This window comes from Phoenix dactylifera, chromosome 10, assembly GCF_051530095.1.
Source record: "Phoenix dactylifera cultivar Ajwa chromosome 10, Ajwa_hap1_PhDact_Kaust_v1.1, whole genome shotgun sequence".
NCBI lineage: Eukaryota > Viridiplantae > Streptophyta > Magnoliopsida > Arecales > Arecaceae > Phoenix > Phoenix dactylifera.
The window spans coordinates 29,128,098-29,141,861 of NC_143199.1; the positions used below are offsets into that span (position 1 = coordinate 29,128,098).

Consider the following 13,764-nt stretch of genomic DNA (forward strand, 5'->3'; position numbering starts at 1 on the left):
AAAAAAAAAAAAGAATGAGAAGAAAAGGTTCCAAATTGCAGAAGGAAGACAAGGTTCCTAAGTTATGCGACATACCATTAAAATCATTATTGATCCTTATAATAACTACAATACTTGTTATCTACTTAAAAATAACATATAAAACTTTTATATTTTAAATAACAACACTTATAATGGTATTATAACAAAAATAATACATAATAACAGAAAATAGCAATGATATTTTTTCCTTCATTTTTCATCAAATAAATAACTACCTTTTAGAACGTGCAATCATCTTTCAAGAAAAATTTAATGCAAACGAAAATTTAAATTTTGAAAAAGTAGTATTTTATTTGAAAAAGGTACAAATAAAAAAAAGGCAGCTATTTATATTATAATGAACAATATATTTCCAAATCGTTATATATATATATATATATATATATATATATATATATATATATATATATATATATATATATATATATATATATATATGTGTGTGTGTGTGTGTGTGTGTGTGGAGCATGACTGGAGGGGTACGAAACCGTTATAACGGCCGTTATAATAGCCGTTACAACGATTACAGCACTGTTATCTAGTTGAAAGCGGGTCGGATACAATTTTACGGTATCCGTATCCACATCCGATTCAGAGCGGATTCGGATATAAATCTTTGCGTCCGACCGGATCCGGATACGGGAAAAAAGCCGGATACTATCTTTGATTTTTCCGGGTTGGCATTCGGGTATCCGTTTAAATATATTAAGCGTGTGTATATAGCGCATAGGCTCGGTCCGGACCCAGGCGAACCCGACCCTCGTTCGAGCGATCCCGTTTCCAATTCCCTTCTATTTCCTCTTCGAAGTAGCGTCCGAGGGCGCTAGGGTTCGTTCCCCTTCCGCACCCCTTCCCTCCTCCCAAGCGGCGACCGGCGATCGGCAACGAGTGCCCTTCCCGACCGGCGAGAGGAGCATCCAACCGGCAATACAAGCATCCAAGCGCGATACCAGGTGCACAAATTTTGAATCTTTGTCTCTTTTTTTTTCTTTTTTCTTTTTTTTTTCTCTGTTTCCGTGTTTGTTTTGATGATTCATTGGCTGGGAGTTGGGATGTTGTGGGGTTTTAATCCACGAGGTAGAGTGGATTTACTCGTTTGGAGGGTTTTTTTTAGAGGGGTTTACGAGAGATGGATGACGAACCTGCGGCATCCGGTGGCCGTCATCACGGATTTGGGTGTGCCTTGACGCTGTGGCCTTGATGCCAATTAGTTGATGCCTTCTCCATCGGTGCTGCGTTTTCTTTTGGATTCTTTCTCAAGCCTGTCGATGGTTCCCATGGCAGTCAGGAGTGGTAGCACTAGTCCAAGTCACGGTGGGGAAATCCTTAATATCTTTTACTTTTTTCCCCATTTTCTTGTGCTTTTAGAAAAGGAAACTAGGAATGGAGGTAGAGTGATAGCAGATAAGGATTTATAGGATAGAATCTGGGAAGCAGAGAGTACTGATTGCTTAATAAGTTATTGATTTTTAATCTGGAACTATTGGTGCATATACACTGCACGGAGGATGTCCAATGAATAATGCAGCAATTTGCTAGTAGACAGACACATTAAGCAAGAAATATTGGGAATGATATAGACACGTAAGATATTGGAGATTGCATAATAGTGCTAAGGGTTAAACTAAGAGTGAGATGGAAGTGTCTTACTACTAGCCAAAAAGTTTTAAAAGGAAGATGGACATCTAGTGGCTTGCAAGAATGACCCAATGATCTCAAGGATGTATCATTGTGAGTCATAGAACACCATTGTCAACTGTAGGAAGCTTATGCCCTTTGAAGACTAGTTTTTCTTCATCCGTTTTATTTTTTAATTTAGAAAGGGACAAACCTGCTTCATCTCCATCTTCTTCTGTTATTCCTTTTGGTTCTGAGGGAAATCTGTTTTTTTGATTATAGAGATAACTCAGGTATGCCCTCAGTTAGAGTTTAACATGAGAAAACTCGTGGCTTTCAACCCTCTAAAAACGTGCTTCTCATACCTTTATATCCCTATGAATGATTTGATGGCCCCTGGTTATGTGATCCAGGATCCTTCAATTTGATCTTATTTGTTTTCTCACAGAAAGTTCCTGTGTATTTGTTGTCCTAGAAACAAACATATCCAAAATCTGTAATTACTTCTTTGTTTTTATGAAAAGATTGTATACCCATTAGAAATTCTTAGAGAACAAAATTTGTAAATACTTGGAGCAAATATCCATATAATGCCTCTGCAATCTTCAACATTACAACTTCTAGCAACTTTTTTCTTCCTTCTGTACATATGCATCTAATATTGTGCATTCTTCCCATAGGAATTTCTTGATTTTCTAACTACTACTTATGCTGCTTGTGCAGATGTCTGGAGAAGAGGAAGAGAATGCTGCGGAGCTAAAAATTGGTGAAGGTGAGGGAGCATAGAGCCAGATTATAAGCATTTTAATTTGTAAGAATTTTAAGAAGTATTTGTGCCAACTGTGAGGTTAGGCATCCATTATTATACATGTTTGTTGGGTGGAAAATTGTAATTCCTACAATGGCTACATAGTTGCATGTTCTCGCATGCTAAAAATTGTATTCAAAACAGTGTTAAAGTAGGTGCAGAATGGGTAAATGCTCATTTTTACTTCGATTATGATTTTGAATGTATTTCAGATTCTAGTCACAGAACAAAAACATTAACAGTATTTCTTATTCCATAATTATATGTTAGCTGTATATATCTACTTTGTGGTTTCTGAGCAAGGTCAAATCCTCTGATATTGAAAGTTCTGAAATTGAAAGTTCCTCAAAATATTTCACTACCTTTATCCCAGTTTTGCCGGATTCACCTTTCTTTTGCAGCCCTTCAACTTGTAGTCAAAATCCTTACCTTTCTCGATCATCAGTGCCTATGTTAAACCTGTTTATGTCATCTTATATGGTTCTCCATTGCTTTGTTTATTACTAATACCACTTTCAAGCTTTCAATGGAGCACTTATTATGGATTCCACCCTCCTAGTTCTATTGCTTTATCTACCTTCTACAGTCTTGTCTTTGCTATACTCATACTCTTGGGCCAGTATTTTGACCCGCACATAACCTGGTCTTTTGACCAATATTTTCATTGTGTAGCAAGTCTTTGTGATATTTTGTCATTATTTGAAAGTTAACTACAACTCTATTAGAGATTTTCTCATCCCTCCTTCATTCTATAGCAGAATTTGTGTAAGGTAGAAAACAATTTATTCTGTGCATCTCTACCCCCAAATTTAGCTACTTTTCCAAGTCCACCATATTCTTTCTTGTGCTTCTTCAGGTAAAATCTTTTCCAGATTGACCAATATTTTCAGACTATATTGTGGAGTTGCTTCCAGGATTCCCTTTTTAAATTTATTTATTTTTTTTTGCTATCAAGGCAAAATTTTGATTATAGCATTTCTAAAGCATGTATTGGAGCGCAGGGTACATGGTTGATTCTTAGCTAAGGCCTTTTGTTCTTGGGAGTTGTATTGTCTCTCTATACTTAATTGCTCCCTCATACATGTTTTAATACTATCAACATGGTATTTAATATGAATCTTATTCTAATTTCCTGCCAAATAAGTTCTTTTGGCACTTAACCATGAAATCATTTAGGATCTATAATAAATGTGCATTTTTTTGTTGTTTTTCCATTAATTTCTTCAAAAATAGACTCATCCATTGAACTCCATGAGTAGACAGAAAGTTTATTATCCAGCATGATTAGATTTTGAAGGTAAATATTATAATTTGTATGTTTTCTTTATTCTTATGAGTTTGTACCACAAGGCACCCTTTTTTTACTCATTTTTCTTCTTTTGTACATTGTATGGTATCTCATGTTATAATTCCTTACCTATTTTCATCCTTACTGACACATCTTCTATTGAATTTATCAACAATGTCTTTCAACTTTCGTTATCCTTGTGTTTGGATCTCCTCTAATACTGTATTCTTGAGTCTTGACTTTTGACATTCTCCTCATCTAACAATTGGTTATGCTCTTATGATTTTATAACATTATTGCTTATCAAGATTACTCAACCATCCCCGTTATTTGTGAATCCAATGCTCCAAATTCCTATATCTCCTTCTTAGTGTTTGCTAATGTATGAATATATTTATCACATTGTTTATTTTGTTCTTACCCTGTTCTAATAAAATTAAACACCACATAATTCACCTTACCTCTTATCCTTCCTGATAAACCGTAGATTTGTAAATTCAGCTATTTTCTTGGCATTTAAAAAAAAAAGATTTTTTGAAGATGCCTTCTAGACCTTTGCATTCCATCCAACAATTTATTTTGCATAATGTTTTACCAGAATTAGAAGCTCTGAATAAATCTTTCACACCTGTGTTGTAACCTCTGGTTGTCAATTGTGACATTACTTTTACTATAATACTGTGTTTTCCTTCCCCTATCTTGATAATGTGGCTTTAATTATGTCATTTGTTTCACTTTCAGATCACCTTATGTTTTTGATCTTTCCATATTTTACTTCTCATTTCGCTCTAACTATTTAAATCTTCAACTACCAAACTGGTGCACAAGCTCCTTGAGTTTATTATTCTACAATCGTTGCATATCACTTATTTCGAGAAGAAAATAATCTGTATAAATTATCCTACCAAACTTTTTTTATAGGTGCTAGGGGACTTGTTCAATTGAGGATTGGAATTTGGTTTCTCATGCTAAAAACAAGTAGAGTTAGGTGCTAGAATATTTCAGGGTATTAAATTTGCTTATTGGGGCAAATAGCTTGTAAGTTTTGACACCAAAAAAGGCTGTTTGTGCAAATATGTGTGACATTCAGTATAAGGAAAGATGAGTGGAAGGGATGATGTTAATTTGGCTTTGAAATTTTGAAAGACATTGTTAAGGAGGATTACAGCTTAAGGCTTTATAGATTAAGAGTGAGAAAAGTAAATGAAGTGAAATCTCTTTAGTAGATAATATGGAGAGTCTTCATTTGAAGTTTCTTGAACTTTTGATCTTGAGACTGTAAATATCATTATGAAGGGAGGGGAAGTCGGGGTTGGGGTCTTATTTGTAGGAGAAACTTCCATGAAGATGGAAACTTTTTTATTCTCCTAAATAAAAAGGGAGAAACTTTTTGTGTTTGCTTCCAAAAAATCTAGAATAATAGATTTTAAAGATAGCTGATTGCAAAAAATGGGAGTTCAGAGGATCATTCTTTGATTGGGTTTTTCTTTCAAGGATGAAAAATCATAAAATTTTGGAGGGCAGTTGGTTGTGGAGATAGCTGGTGGGAGGCCTTGATGATTGAATAACTTCAAATGTTCATCTGGGTCAGCCGTCCTTAATAGTTTTATAACCTTCTCAACCTCTCCAAGAGAGGGATGATATTTGTACTTGCCTCTAATCTCATCGAAGGATAATCAATTTGACCACTTATTGCTTCATCATTCATTCACATCGTCCACCTGTTTTTTGTCCGTTCCTGATGTCAAATATCGAGAAGCCAAATGCAATGTGGTGGGAAGTCCAGAAAGATAGATATTTATATGACATTCAAATAGAAGATTTCAAAATTGGAGGTGTTTAGAGAGGCATAACAACGTCTATTAGATTTTTGTTCAAGCAAATGATCATTTTATTTGGCAGGTAATCACGATTGATCCATTCCATATGGTTTTTGATAATGATTGCCTTATTCGAGGGAAAAGTGGTCTTTTTGTCCCTTGAGCAAACATGTGCAATTATTCTGGTGCGATGCCTTTGTATTTTGAGCGAAATATTTTGTTTATTATGCATTCCCATTCCATATGCTTCTTGTAGCTCATCTAATGCACATAATTGTTATGCTATTTTGATGCTTAGTAAAAATACTTAACTTTGCCACTGTAATCTCCAGAGTTTTTGAGGGCAAAGTGCCTGATGAATTGTGAAGTTGCACTTATTCTTGACCGTAAATATGAGCAGCTTCAGCAGCTGTCTGATGATCCTACAAACCAAATATCACAGTGGGTGTTGACCAGTTTTAAATTTACTCAACTTTCTTTTCTGTTTGTGCTCTCATGGCTACTCTTGGGTATTTCACCGAGTTCTGTTTTTCTATTCAGGGTGTTTGAGAAGTCAATGCAATATGTGAAACGCTTTAGTCGCTACAAAAACCAAGATGCTGTGAGACAAGTTAGAGAGTATCCTCCTTTTAATAAATTGGTTGGGGGTCTTTGCGCCCCCTCCACTTTTCTCGAAAGAATAAAAAATTTCCAGTCCTTCAATTGTTTTCTGAAGTCAGAAAACAGAGGACTAGGAAGAATGATTGTTAAAATTTCCGTTTGTCCTCAAAATTGATTTTTCTCAGTATTGTGAATTCTTAATTCAGTTATCAGAATCCTAAGTAGGTACCAATTGGCTGAATTTGAGGTATGGATGCTGTGAATTAGTGAATAGTTTGGATGCCAGGATCATTTAAATGAAAACGGCACTAATCACATGCTTTTCGTTGGGATTTGCAGCTTTGTGTGCTTGGCAATCTTTGCCCTGAAACTGTTGAGGAAGCCATTGCTATGGTCCCATCTATTAAGGTAATAGCAATAGGAACCACTTTATCGAGTAACTCTTTTTTATTATTTGTTCCTCTTTTGTTTTAACCTAGTTGTGATGTATGATGTTTTCCCCATTCTCAATATCTTTGAATGGATATCTCATTCCTATTATTGGTTTCACACTAGTTAAAAGCCTTTACAAAGTCATCTTCACTTTCATACTGTGAAGTTTTACAAACAGAACCTCCATTAATACACTTGCAAGTTTCTCCAGGCAGGATAAAAGTTATTTTTTTCTAGAGGGGCCTTGTGTTTGCTACGTAGGGGTATTGTAGTGAGGTTTCAGGTGAAGATTAATTCTTAAATACACTTATATTTGACATCATTTAGACCTACACCATCTCACTAACATGTGAAACCTTCATGAAGTAGGGGGAGGGGCTCAAATATTAGTCCAAGGGTGCAGGCATTGGAGTTGGTAGAAAGAGGTGTATTGCTTTTGGTCACCATTGTGCACTTGTTTTTGTAGTTCTGTTTCCTTAATCCAATAGGCTCGAGTAAATGCTACTTGACAAGGTTGTTAAGATATTCCCTTATTGGAGAGAAATGTATGCTACTTTGCCTCATTTTTTCCTGGCACTGTTGCTGTAAGTCTATGTCCATGCATCAGGGGGTCCTTACAATATCTATGTTCGTTGACTCGATTTACCAGAAATTTTGCTTATGTTACCCATGTAAAGCTAGTATCACACTCTTTGCAACTATTATTTCCTTGGTGTATTTTAGGTAATATATCTGTGCCATTTTTTCATATTTTTTTCCCTCGGATAAAATCCAGAACAGAAATTATTTTCAAGTATAGACTCTTTTTGAAACATAGGGGCCATTTATTTTTAATTCTCTTCTATTTGGCAGCGCAAAGGACGGATCCATGAAGATGATGCAATCGAGAAAATGCTAAATGATCTCTCTCTGATAAAGAAATTTGAATAGTGCAATCATGTCATGGGCATCTTGAACTCGTACAAACTGTCTTATATTGTTGCATGTTCCAAGGGGCATGTAGTGATCAGTCTATGTATTGACAACTGGTCTGCAGATTGAATGGATCCATTGGAATATTTTGGGCAGGAATGTAGAATGAATGTTGGTATTTAGTAGATAGATATTTGGTAGCTATGAGTTGTGGCCTATTGTTAAATCTGTATCGATGAAATTCTGCTCTCAATCAACCGTTACAGGAAGCGTAAGCATAACGTTGGCAGTCTTCAATATTTGGATATTCATTTGAATTTTATTCTGTATATCTGGATTCATGCTTAAGCTGGCATAAGAAAAAACGTTATGAACAATTACTGTATTTATATGCAAACCTTACTTAGAAAAGCTACATATCTGATGTATCGCTCCAATTTCTCCCGTGTCCTAGCTGTACGTGTGTTGCCAATTTAAAAGAGTGCCATGGTAATGTTACAGGAGCTATTGGATTTTTTAGAAGTTGGAACCCGTTTGGTATTGCCTTTTTTGTACCCCCTGTTTATGCTTTCAAAGGCATGCTGACATCTAGTGCTTTTAGTAGCAAAAATTTATTGCTTTCAGAAATTTTGTATACAAATGCTATCTTCAACGGCAATCTCCATTTAATTCTCTGCTAAAAATAAAAACAAAATGGTACCGGCAAAGGCTTTAATTTCTGAGTTTGAATGGGACCATATGCAAAATAGTTTTTCCTTTCTATGGATCTGCAAGCTGCAATTAATATGAGAAAAGATGTCAATCCATGGGGGGAATAATTTGCTTCAGTTTCATCAGGTAACTTGGGCAAGTTTTGGATAAGAGAGAGTACCGGTCGGCATTTCGTTGCTGGGGTTTTTATTAAAAAAAAGAAAAAAAGAAAAAGAAAAGGAAAGAAGGGACATCATTGCTGGTGCTGGGATTTCAAATAAGAGGATGAAGTCACGGGCTTAATTTCTACACTAGAACTCTAGTTATTCCTCTCTTCATTGAGGGTATATTTGGTTGGAGAGGTTGGAGATCGAACCCTGAAATAAGAAAAGAAATGAGTTAGCTTTCATTTTCGCCATTTGGTTGGAGAGAGTTCTATTTTTATTCCGATTCCGAAAAGGAATGCCCCAATTTACTAAAATCTAATACTTCCTTTTCTCCTATATTCAAATTCTATTCTGATTCTTTTTCCGGTCACGAACTCATCGGGGGAATACGTGTCATTTTGATTTCCGTTCCATTTCATTCTAGTGATTCCGTTCGCGAACAAAACACACCTTCAATCTTGACACCTTCAATCTTGACTTCTTTCCTGCTTCTCTTCATAACAACTTAATTCAATTTTGCTCAGGTTGTGTGGAAATTTCTACTATATATTATACTTGAGTAAGTTTTCTAAATCCATGCTGAATCCTTCAGCCAAAAAAAAAAATCCATATCAAATCCAAAAACAAGAAAAGGAGGACTATGAACATGTCAGATACTTTAGAGATTGAAAGAAAAACCTGTTTACATATGTAGATTGATTTTTTTTTGTTTTCATTCCTAAGCCTTATGTCTTGGATTGGTTAATGGGTTCTACGCCTCCAATGCCACCTATAGTTGTTATACCAAATGATCTAAACTGAAATCTTGGCTGCATCAAGGTTGGGAGGGTTGGAGGTAATTGGAGGACTACTTCCTGTTATATAGTCCATTGCTACCGTCCCTTCTGCCAAAAGGAGGTAACGCATGTTATTGATCGCATGACTATGATATGGGTAGCCACGCATTGGTCAAGTTGCTTCGGCCTATTTAGCACTGCTTTAAATTGTACAACTTTGACACCCTATGGATGGTAAATAGATGAAGTCAATCGTATGCTTAATTTGAATGGAGCGAAACCAATACCATATGAATTTATACATGCAAAATCTAGCTTAGGGCCTGTTATCTACCAAAACTCGGATCAATTCTACTATGTTCTAAGATCTAGATGAACCTCAATCATAGTTGTTTAGCTACTTCTAGGAACAGAAAAAATAAGAACAGGATATCAGCCTTGCCCTTGTGCCAGTTGCTTGCATGCACGCACAAATTCGTTCCTCGTATAAACTCGATCATAATCGTTTAGCTAATTCCGAGAACAGAGAAAATAAAAGCAATATGCCGACCTCCTTGTGCAATTTCATCATATATGCACATGCACGCGTATGTGCACACCCCACAAGCATCCACATGCCTATGTGCACACGCACGAACCCCTTCCTGGTATAAATTGGTTTAAGTTTGTGCGAGAAACCTGATTGAATTTTCGATAGAAATCGAGCTTGTTAACCTCCTTAGTCTATTTTCTACTAAAAGTCTATGTTAAACTATAGAATGAAAATATCTCCCACAAAAATTAGGCTGAAGAGGGATTGGGTTAATATAGACCTTGCTTAAATAGACTGTGTAATCCATGATCCTATAGAAAATCCATCCCAATCTTGTTGGATTTCCTAAATAGATCTTTAAACTATAAAATTATCTTACCTCATTTTTCCCCTATAGAATGATAAATGTTGTTTAAACAGTAAAAAAAATGTTATCTGATTCCTCCCTTCCTGCCATTTTTTCGAGAAAAGTATCTCATTGAGCTCCATCCGACAAGCATAACGAAGCTCCCATATAAGCTACAGAAACTAGATTTGAGAATCACAAAAATACCCAGATTGGGTGATTCATTACCTTATCCTTTTGTTTCACTGATAAACAAAATCATATCTTTAAAGGCAAATAATACAGTAAAAAATTCTAAAAAGCCTACATGAAAAGACTGCAAGCCAACAAAAAGCTACACAATTTTATGGGTCATCCTTTAGACCATGTCTACCTTCTATCTTCCATCTCCGACTGCTGGCGAACAAGCATGATAGAATGAAAAGGCCCTGGCACTGTTCTAAAAAACATCAAGCGCCACGAACACTCTCCAATAGCTTCAAAAATTACATGACTGAGGCCTCCTCAATCATAGCAAAACAAGCAAAAGCAGCCTCAATTTACCTACACACAACAAAGCAAGGCAGCAACTTTTTTAGCAAAGTCATCCTCATCATCAGACTCATCTACATCCTCTGCGTATACATTCTCATCATATTCAGTTTTCAGGTCCCCGCCCTCAACAGCCTCATGATCAGACTCTCCATATCTTTGGTCATAGTATTCCAGCTCTTGATCTTCCATAGCATCCACTTCCATATGATCTTTTGGTTCAAATGTATCTTCTTTAGCTGAAGAACGACCATCGTAGATTGATCCCTCTTCTTCTTCCTCCTTGGCTGTTCTATCCTCGTGTTCTTCAAGGCAGCTGACATTGTCATTGCCATCTTTCTTGGCTTCTACCGGAAGAATGGACTGCACATCTGATAAAGCAGCTGAAACAGAACCACCTGCTGCCTCTTCTCCATCTCTTCGATCAATTTCATCTCCACTGCTTGCACCACTCGCAGATGCTGCATCTCTTTTTCTCTTAAGAATGATGCTCAGTGGCTTCGGACCTTCAAACGAGAGAGAATCTTTAGAATCCTGAAGCACCGCAACTTTTGCAGACTTCATATTATTCAGTTCTAGAGGAGCAGCAGCACTAGTACTCTTGGTTGACAACTCTTGAGAATTCTCCATAACCTTTGGACCTTTCAGCTCTGCAAGACTCTTTGGACCAGCAAAATCTAGGGAGCCTGTATCATCTCTTCTAGTTAGCTTTACCACAGTACTCCTTGCATCTGCAGGGAACTCCTCATTTGATCTCCATCTTACTCTTTCATGATGTCTCCCCCGATAATTTATTGGTCTGGCTGGTGACAATCTGCCTCGAGGTCTTCCTCTATTTCCGTCATTCTCAGATCGCAAATCATTTGGGATGTCAGGTGAAGACCTCCCAGAGAGTGTTATTCTTCCTTGCAGGCGAGTGCTTATGGAGCTCCGAGGAATTTGTCTTTGATTTCTGTGGGAATGATGACCATGCCCTCTCTCCTCAATATAGCAATCATCCCTCTGGTAGGGCTCACCACGGCCATCAGGGCTAACAGCCGATATTGAACCATTAAGTCTTCTTTGCTTCAATGGTCGACGACACAAATCTGATCTATCCCTCTCATTATGATTGGCATCCCTCCACCTCCTTCCAGATGGTGGTCTTTCCAAAATCCTCTCAGAAATTCTGCATGACTCCCAGCCATAGGTATCATGTGCCTGTCCATAGTTTTTTTCCCAACTGTGAACTTTAGAACTATGCCAAACGAGTAATTTATGAAATTTATCATCAACTAACAAGACATTGCTCTAGATTTTATACAGCAGCAAGATCAGAAAGAGAATCAGTCAAGCAGATTATAGGGGAAACAATAAGGCATTTTAAATCAGTTCGAAGAATCAAATTTTGAAAATCAAAAAAAAAAAAAATCATCAAAGATATGCGTTAAAGGTTGATCTGATTTATCTCAAATGACCACTTAAGCCAATCATGTATTCCAAAATCCAATCAGGCATCAGTTCCCAAGATTCATGCACGAGAACCCAAATAATATACAAAACCGATCAAATTCAACCAAAATCAAGTTAAGATAGCACCAAAAGAACACGAAGCAAAAAGGAGAATCAAACTATAACATAACAAGAACAAAAGGTTTGAAACAAGAAAGGCACCTTATTGCAGGTCAATGGCGACGCCAGGAAGTACACGCAGTCGGTGTTCCTCTTCAGCGCCTCATCCTCCGCCGTCGACGGGCGGATCCCCACCCGCCCACCGCCGCTCTTCATCCCCTTCCTTCTTGTCCCTTTCCACACAAGAACCCAACAATCGGAACAAAGATCGAGCTGCTCCGATGGCGATCAAAGACGGAGACCGAGGCGCAAAAATCCGCAGATCAGGGCAGAGAACAGGAAACAAACGGACAAACGGATTCAATAACCAGATCGAGGCATTGGAGGAGACGGTGGGAGGAGAGATTGGGTATCAAGAATCGAAGAGAGAAGGTTTTTGATTTATGCGAGGGTTTTCAAACTTTCTTGGAGCCTTTTAGCCTTATATCATCGACGGGGCTTAGCCGGAGCTTTACACTTTTGGCAATGGCCTACCCTGTTACTAATTATTACTTTTTACCACTAATGCAGAGAGAATTTAGATATAAAGGGAAAGAGGAGGGGTAGGTTTTGTTATTAAGTGGTGGGTTGGGGGTCTATTGTTGTGGCGTTGGGAAGAGGTGTTCCCGCCCGGCCAAGATGACGTTGGAGTCAGCTTGGTGCGCGAAGGGGGTGTCACGTGCCAGGGTTTAGGTGGTGTTCCGATTCCGATTCGGGTTTGGATTTGGTCGGGTTTTAACTCATGTTTCTTTTCTTGTAGTCAGAGTCGGATCCATACACGGAGTGCACAACGACCCGATCCAACGGTCTTGCCGGTCAAAACCGACCGAAACCACAAGTCCAATGCTTTTCTTCTTCTTCTTTTTTCCCAGTCCAAAATAGGAAAATTAAACTAGCTGGTCTCAACGAGACCTGGTTTTATGGTTTTCAAACCAAATTTGCAATTGGTTAAAGATTCTGTTAGTCTTGATTTTTTGTTAGTGTCTAGATGCTGAGGAGATTTTAGAAGATGGTGGTTGGTTGCGTATTGTATTTCAAATGTACATTTTCATGAAAATAGACAGAATATTATTTTATAGAACATTACATCCATTAATCATAGTATTAATTTGATAAGAGACATGATAATATTTTAATAACACTCTTTATGACAATGATAAATGTTATTATAATATTATTTTAATTTTTCATTACAGAGTGATGTAATATATTGTGATATAATATAATATTAAAATATTATAATAAAAATACAATAATATAGTATAATATTATAATATGATAATATTACACTATTGTAATGTCATAATGTTATGATATTGTAATATTGTAATAGCATAATAATTTAGTATTATGCAATATTATATTTCTAGTCTTATTAAGTAATATGTGACCATGTAGCAGCATCATAAAAAATGTCAGCATAAGATGTCAATGCAATATGCATATATTTCTATTCCAGTATATTACCATCACCGCACATATTACAAAGAAGATATATAATATAATATGATAAATATTTAATATTATATATACTATGCTATTTGTATCATAAATAATAATTTCTTGATAAGTTTGTCCATTATGTGTATTATATTTCATGATTATATATGATT

The 13,764-nt window shown here is 36.6% G+C and overlaps 2 protein-coding genes across 2 annotated transcripts; one reads left to right on the top strand and one right to left on the bottom strand.

Annotated features, from left to right (window-relative positions):
• Nucleotides 1–776: 776 nt before the first annotated feature.
• NRPB4 (RNA polymerase II, Rpb4, core protein) lies at nucleotides 777–7,826 on the top strand. Its single transcript, XM_008814800.5, has 7 exons — nucleotides 777–995; nucleotides 2,383–2,431; nucleotides 5,908–6,016; nucleotides 6,116–6,193; nucleotides 6,389–6,422; nucleotides 6,515–6,583; nucleotides 7,460–7,826. Exons 2-7 carry the CDS (start codon nucleotides 2,383–2,385, stop codon nucleotides 7,535–7,537), a joined length of 417 nt encoding a protein of 138 aa, XP_008813022.1. The 5' UTR covers nucleotides 777–995; the 3' UTR covers nucleotides 7,538–7,826.
• A 2,391-nt stretch (nucleotides 7,827–10,217) lies between these two features.
• On the bottom strand, nucleotides 10,218–12,931 carry LOC103723781 (zinc finger CCCH domain-containing protein 32-like). The gene is made up of 2 exons (XM_008814816.5): nucleotides 12,215–12,931; nucleotides 10,218–11,761 (listed from the first exon to the last, which is right to left on the bottom strand). Exons 1-2 carry the CDS (start codon nucleotides 12,326–12,328, stop codon nucleotides 10,574–10,576), a joined length of 1,302 nt encoding a protein of 433 aa, XP_008813038.2. The 5' UTR covers nucleotides 12,329–12,931; the 3' UTR covers nucleotides 10,218–10,573.
• Between the last annotated feature and the right edge of the window lie 833 nt (nucleotides 12,932–13,764).

Coding starts and splice junctions, on each gene's coding strand:
- NRPB4 (XM_008814800.5), top strand. CDS start 2,383: ATGTCTGGAGAAGAGGAAGAGAATGCTGCGGAGCTAAAAATTGGTGAA. Junction 6,194..6,388: donor GCTGTGAGACAAGTTAGAGA/GTATCCTCCTTT, acceptor TTCAGTTATCAG/AATCCTAAGTAGGTACCAAT. Junction 6,423..6,514: donor ACCAATTGGCTGAATTTGAG/GTATGGATGCTG, acceptor TGGGATTTGCAG/CTTTGTGTGCTTGGCAATCT.
- LOC103723781 (XM_008814816.5), bottom strand. CDS start 12,328: ATGAAGAGCGGCGGTGGGCGGGTGGGGATCCGCCCGTCGACGGCGGAG. Junction 11,762..12,214: donor CGCCATTGACCTGCAATAAG/GTGCCTTTCTTG, acceptor AACTATGGACAG/GCACATGATACCTATGGCTG.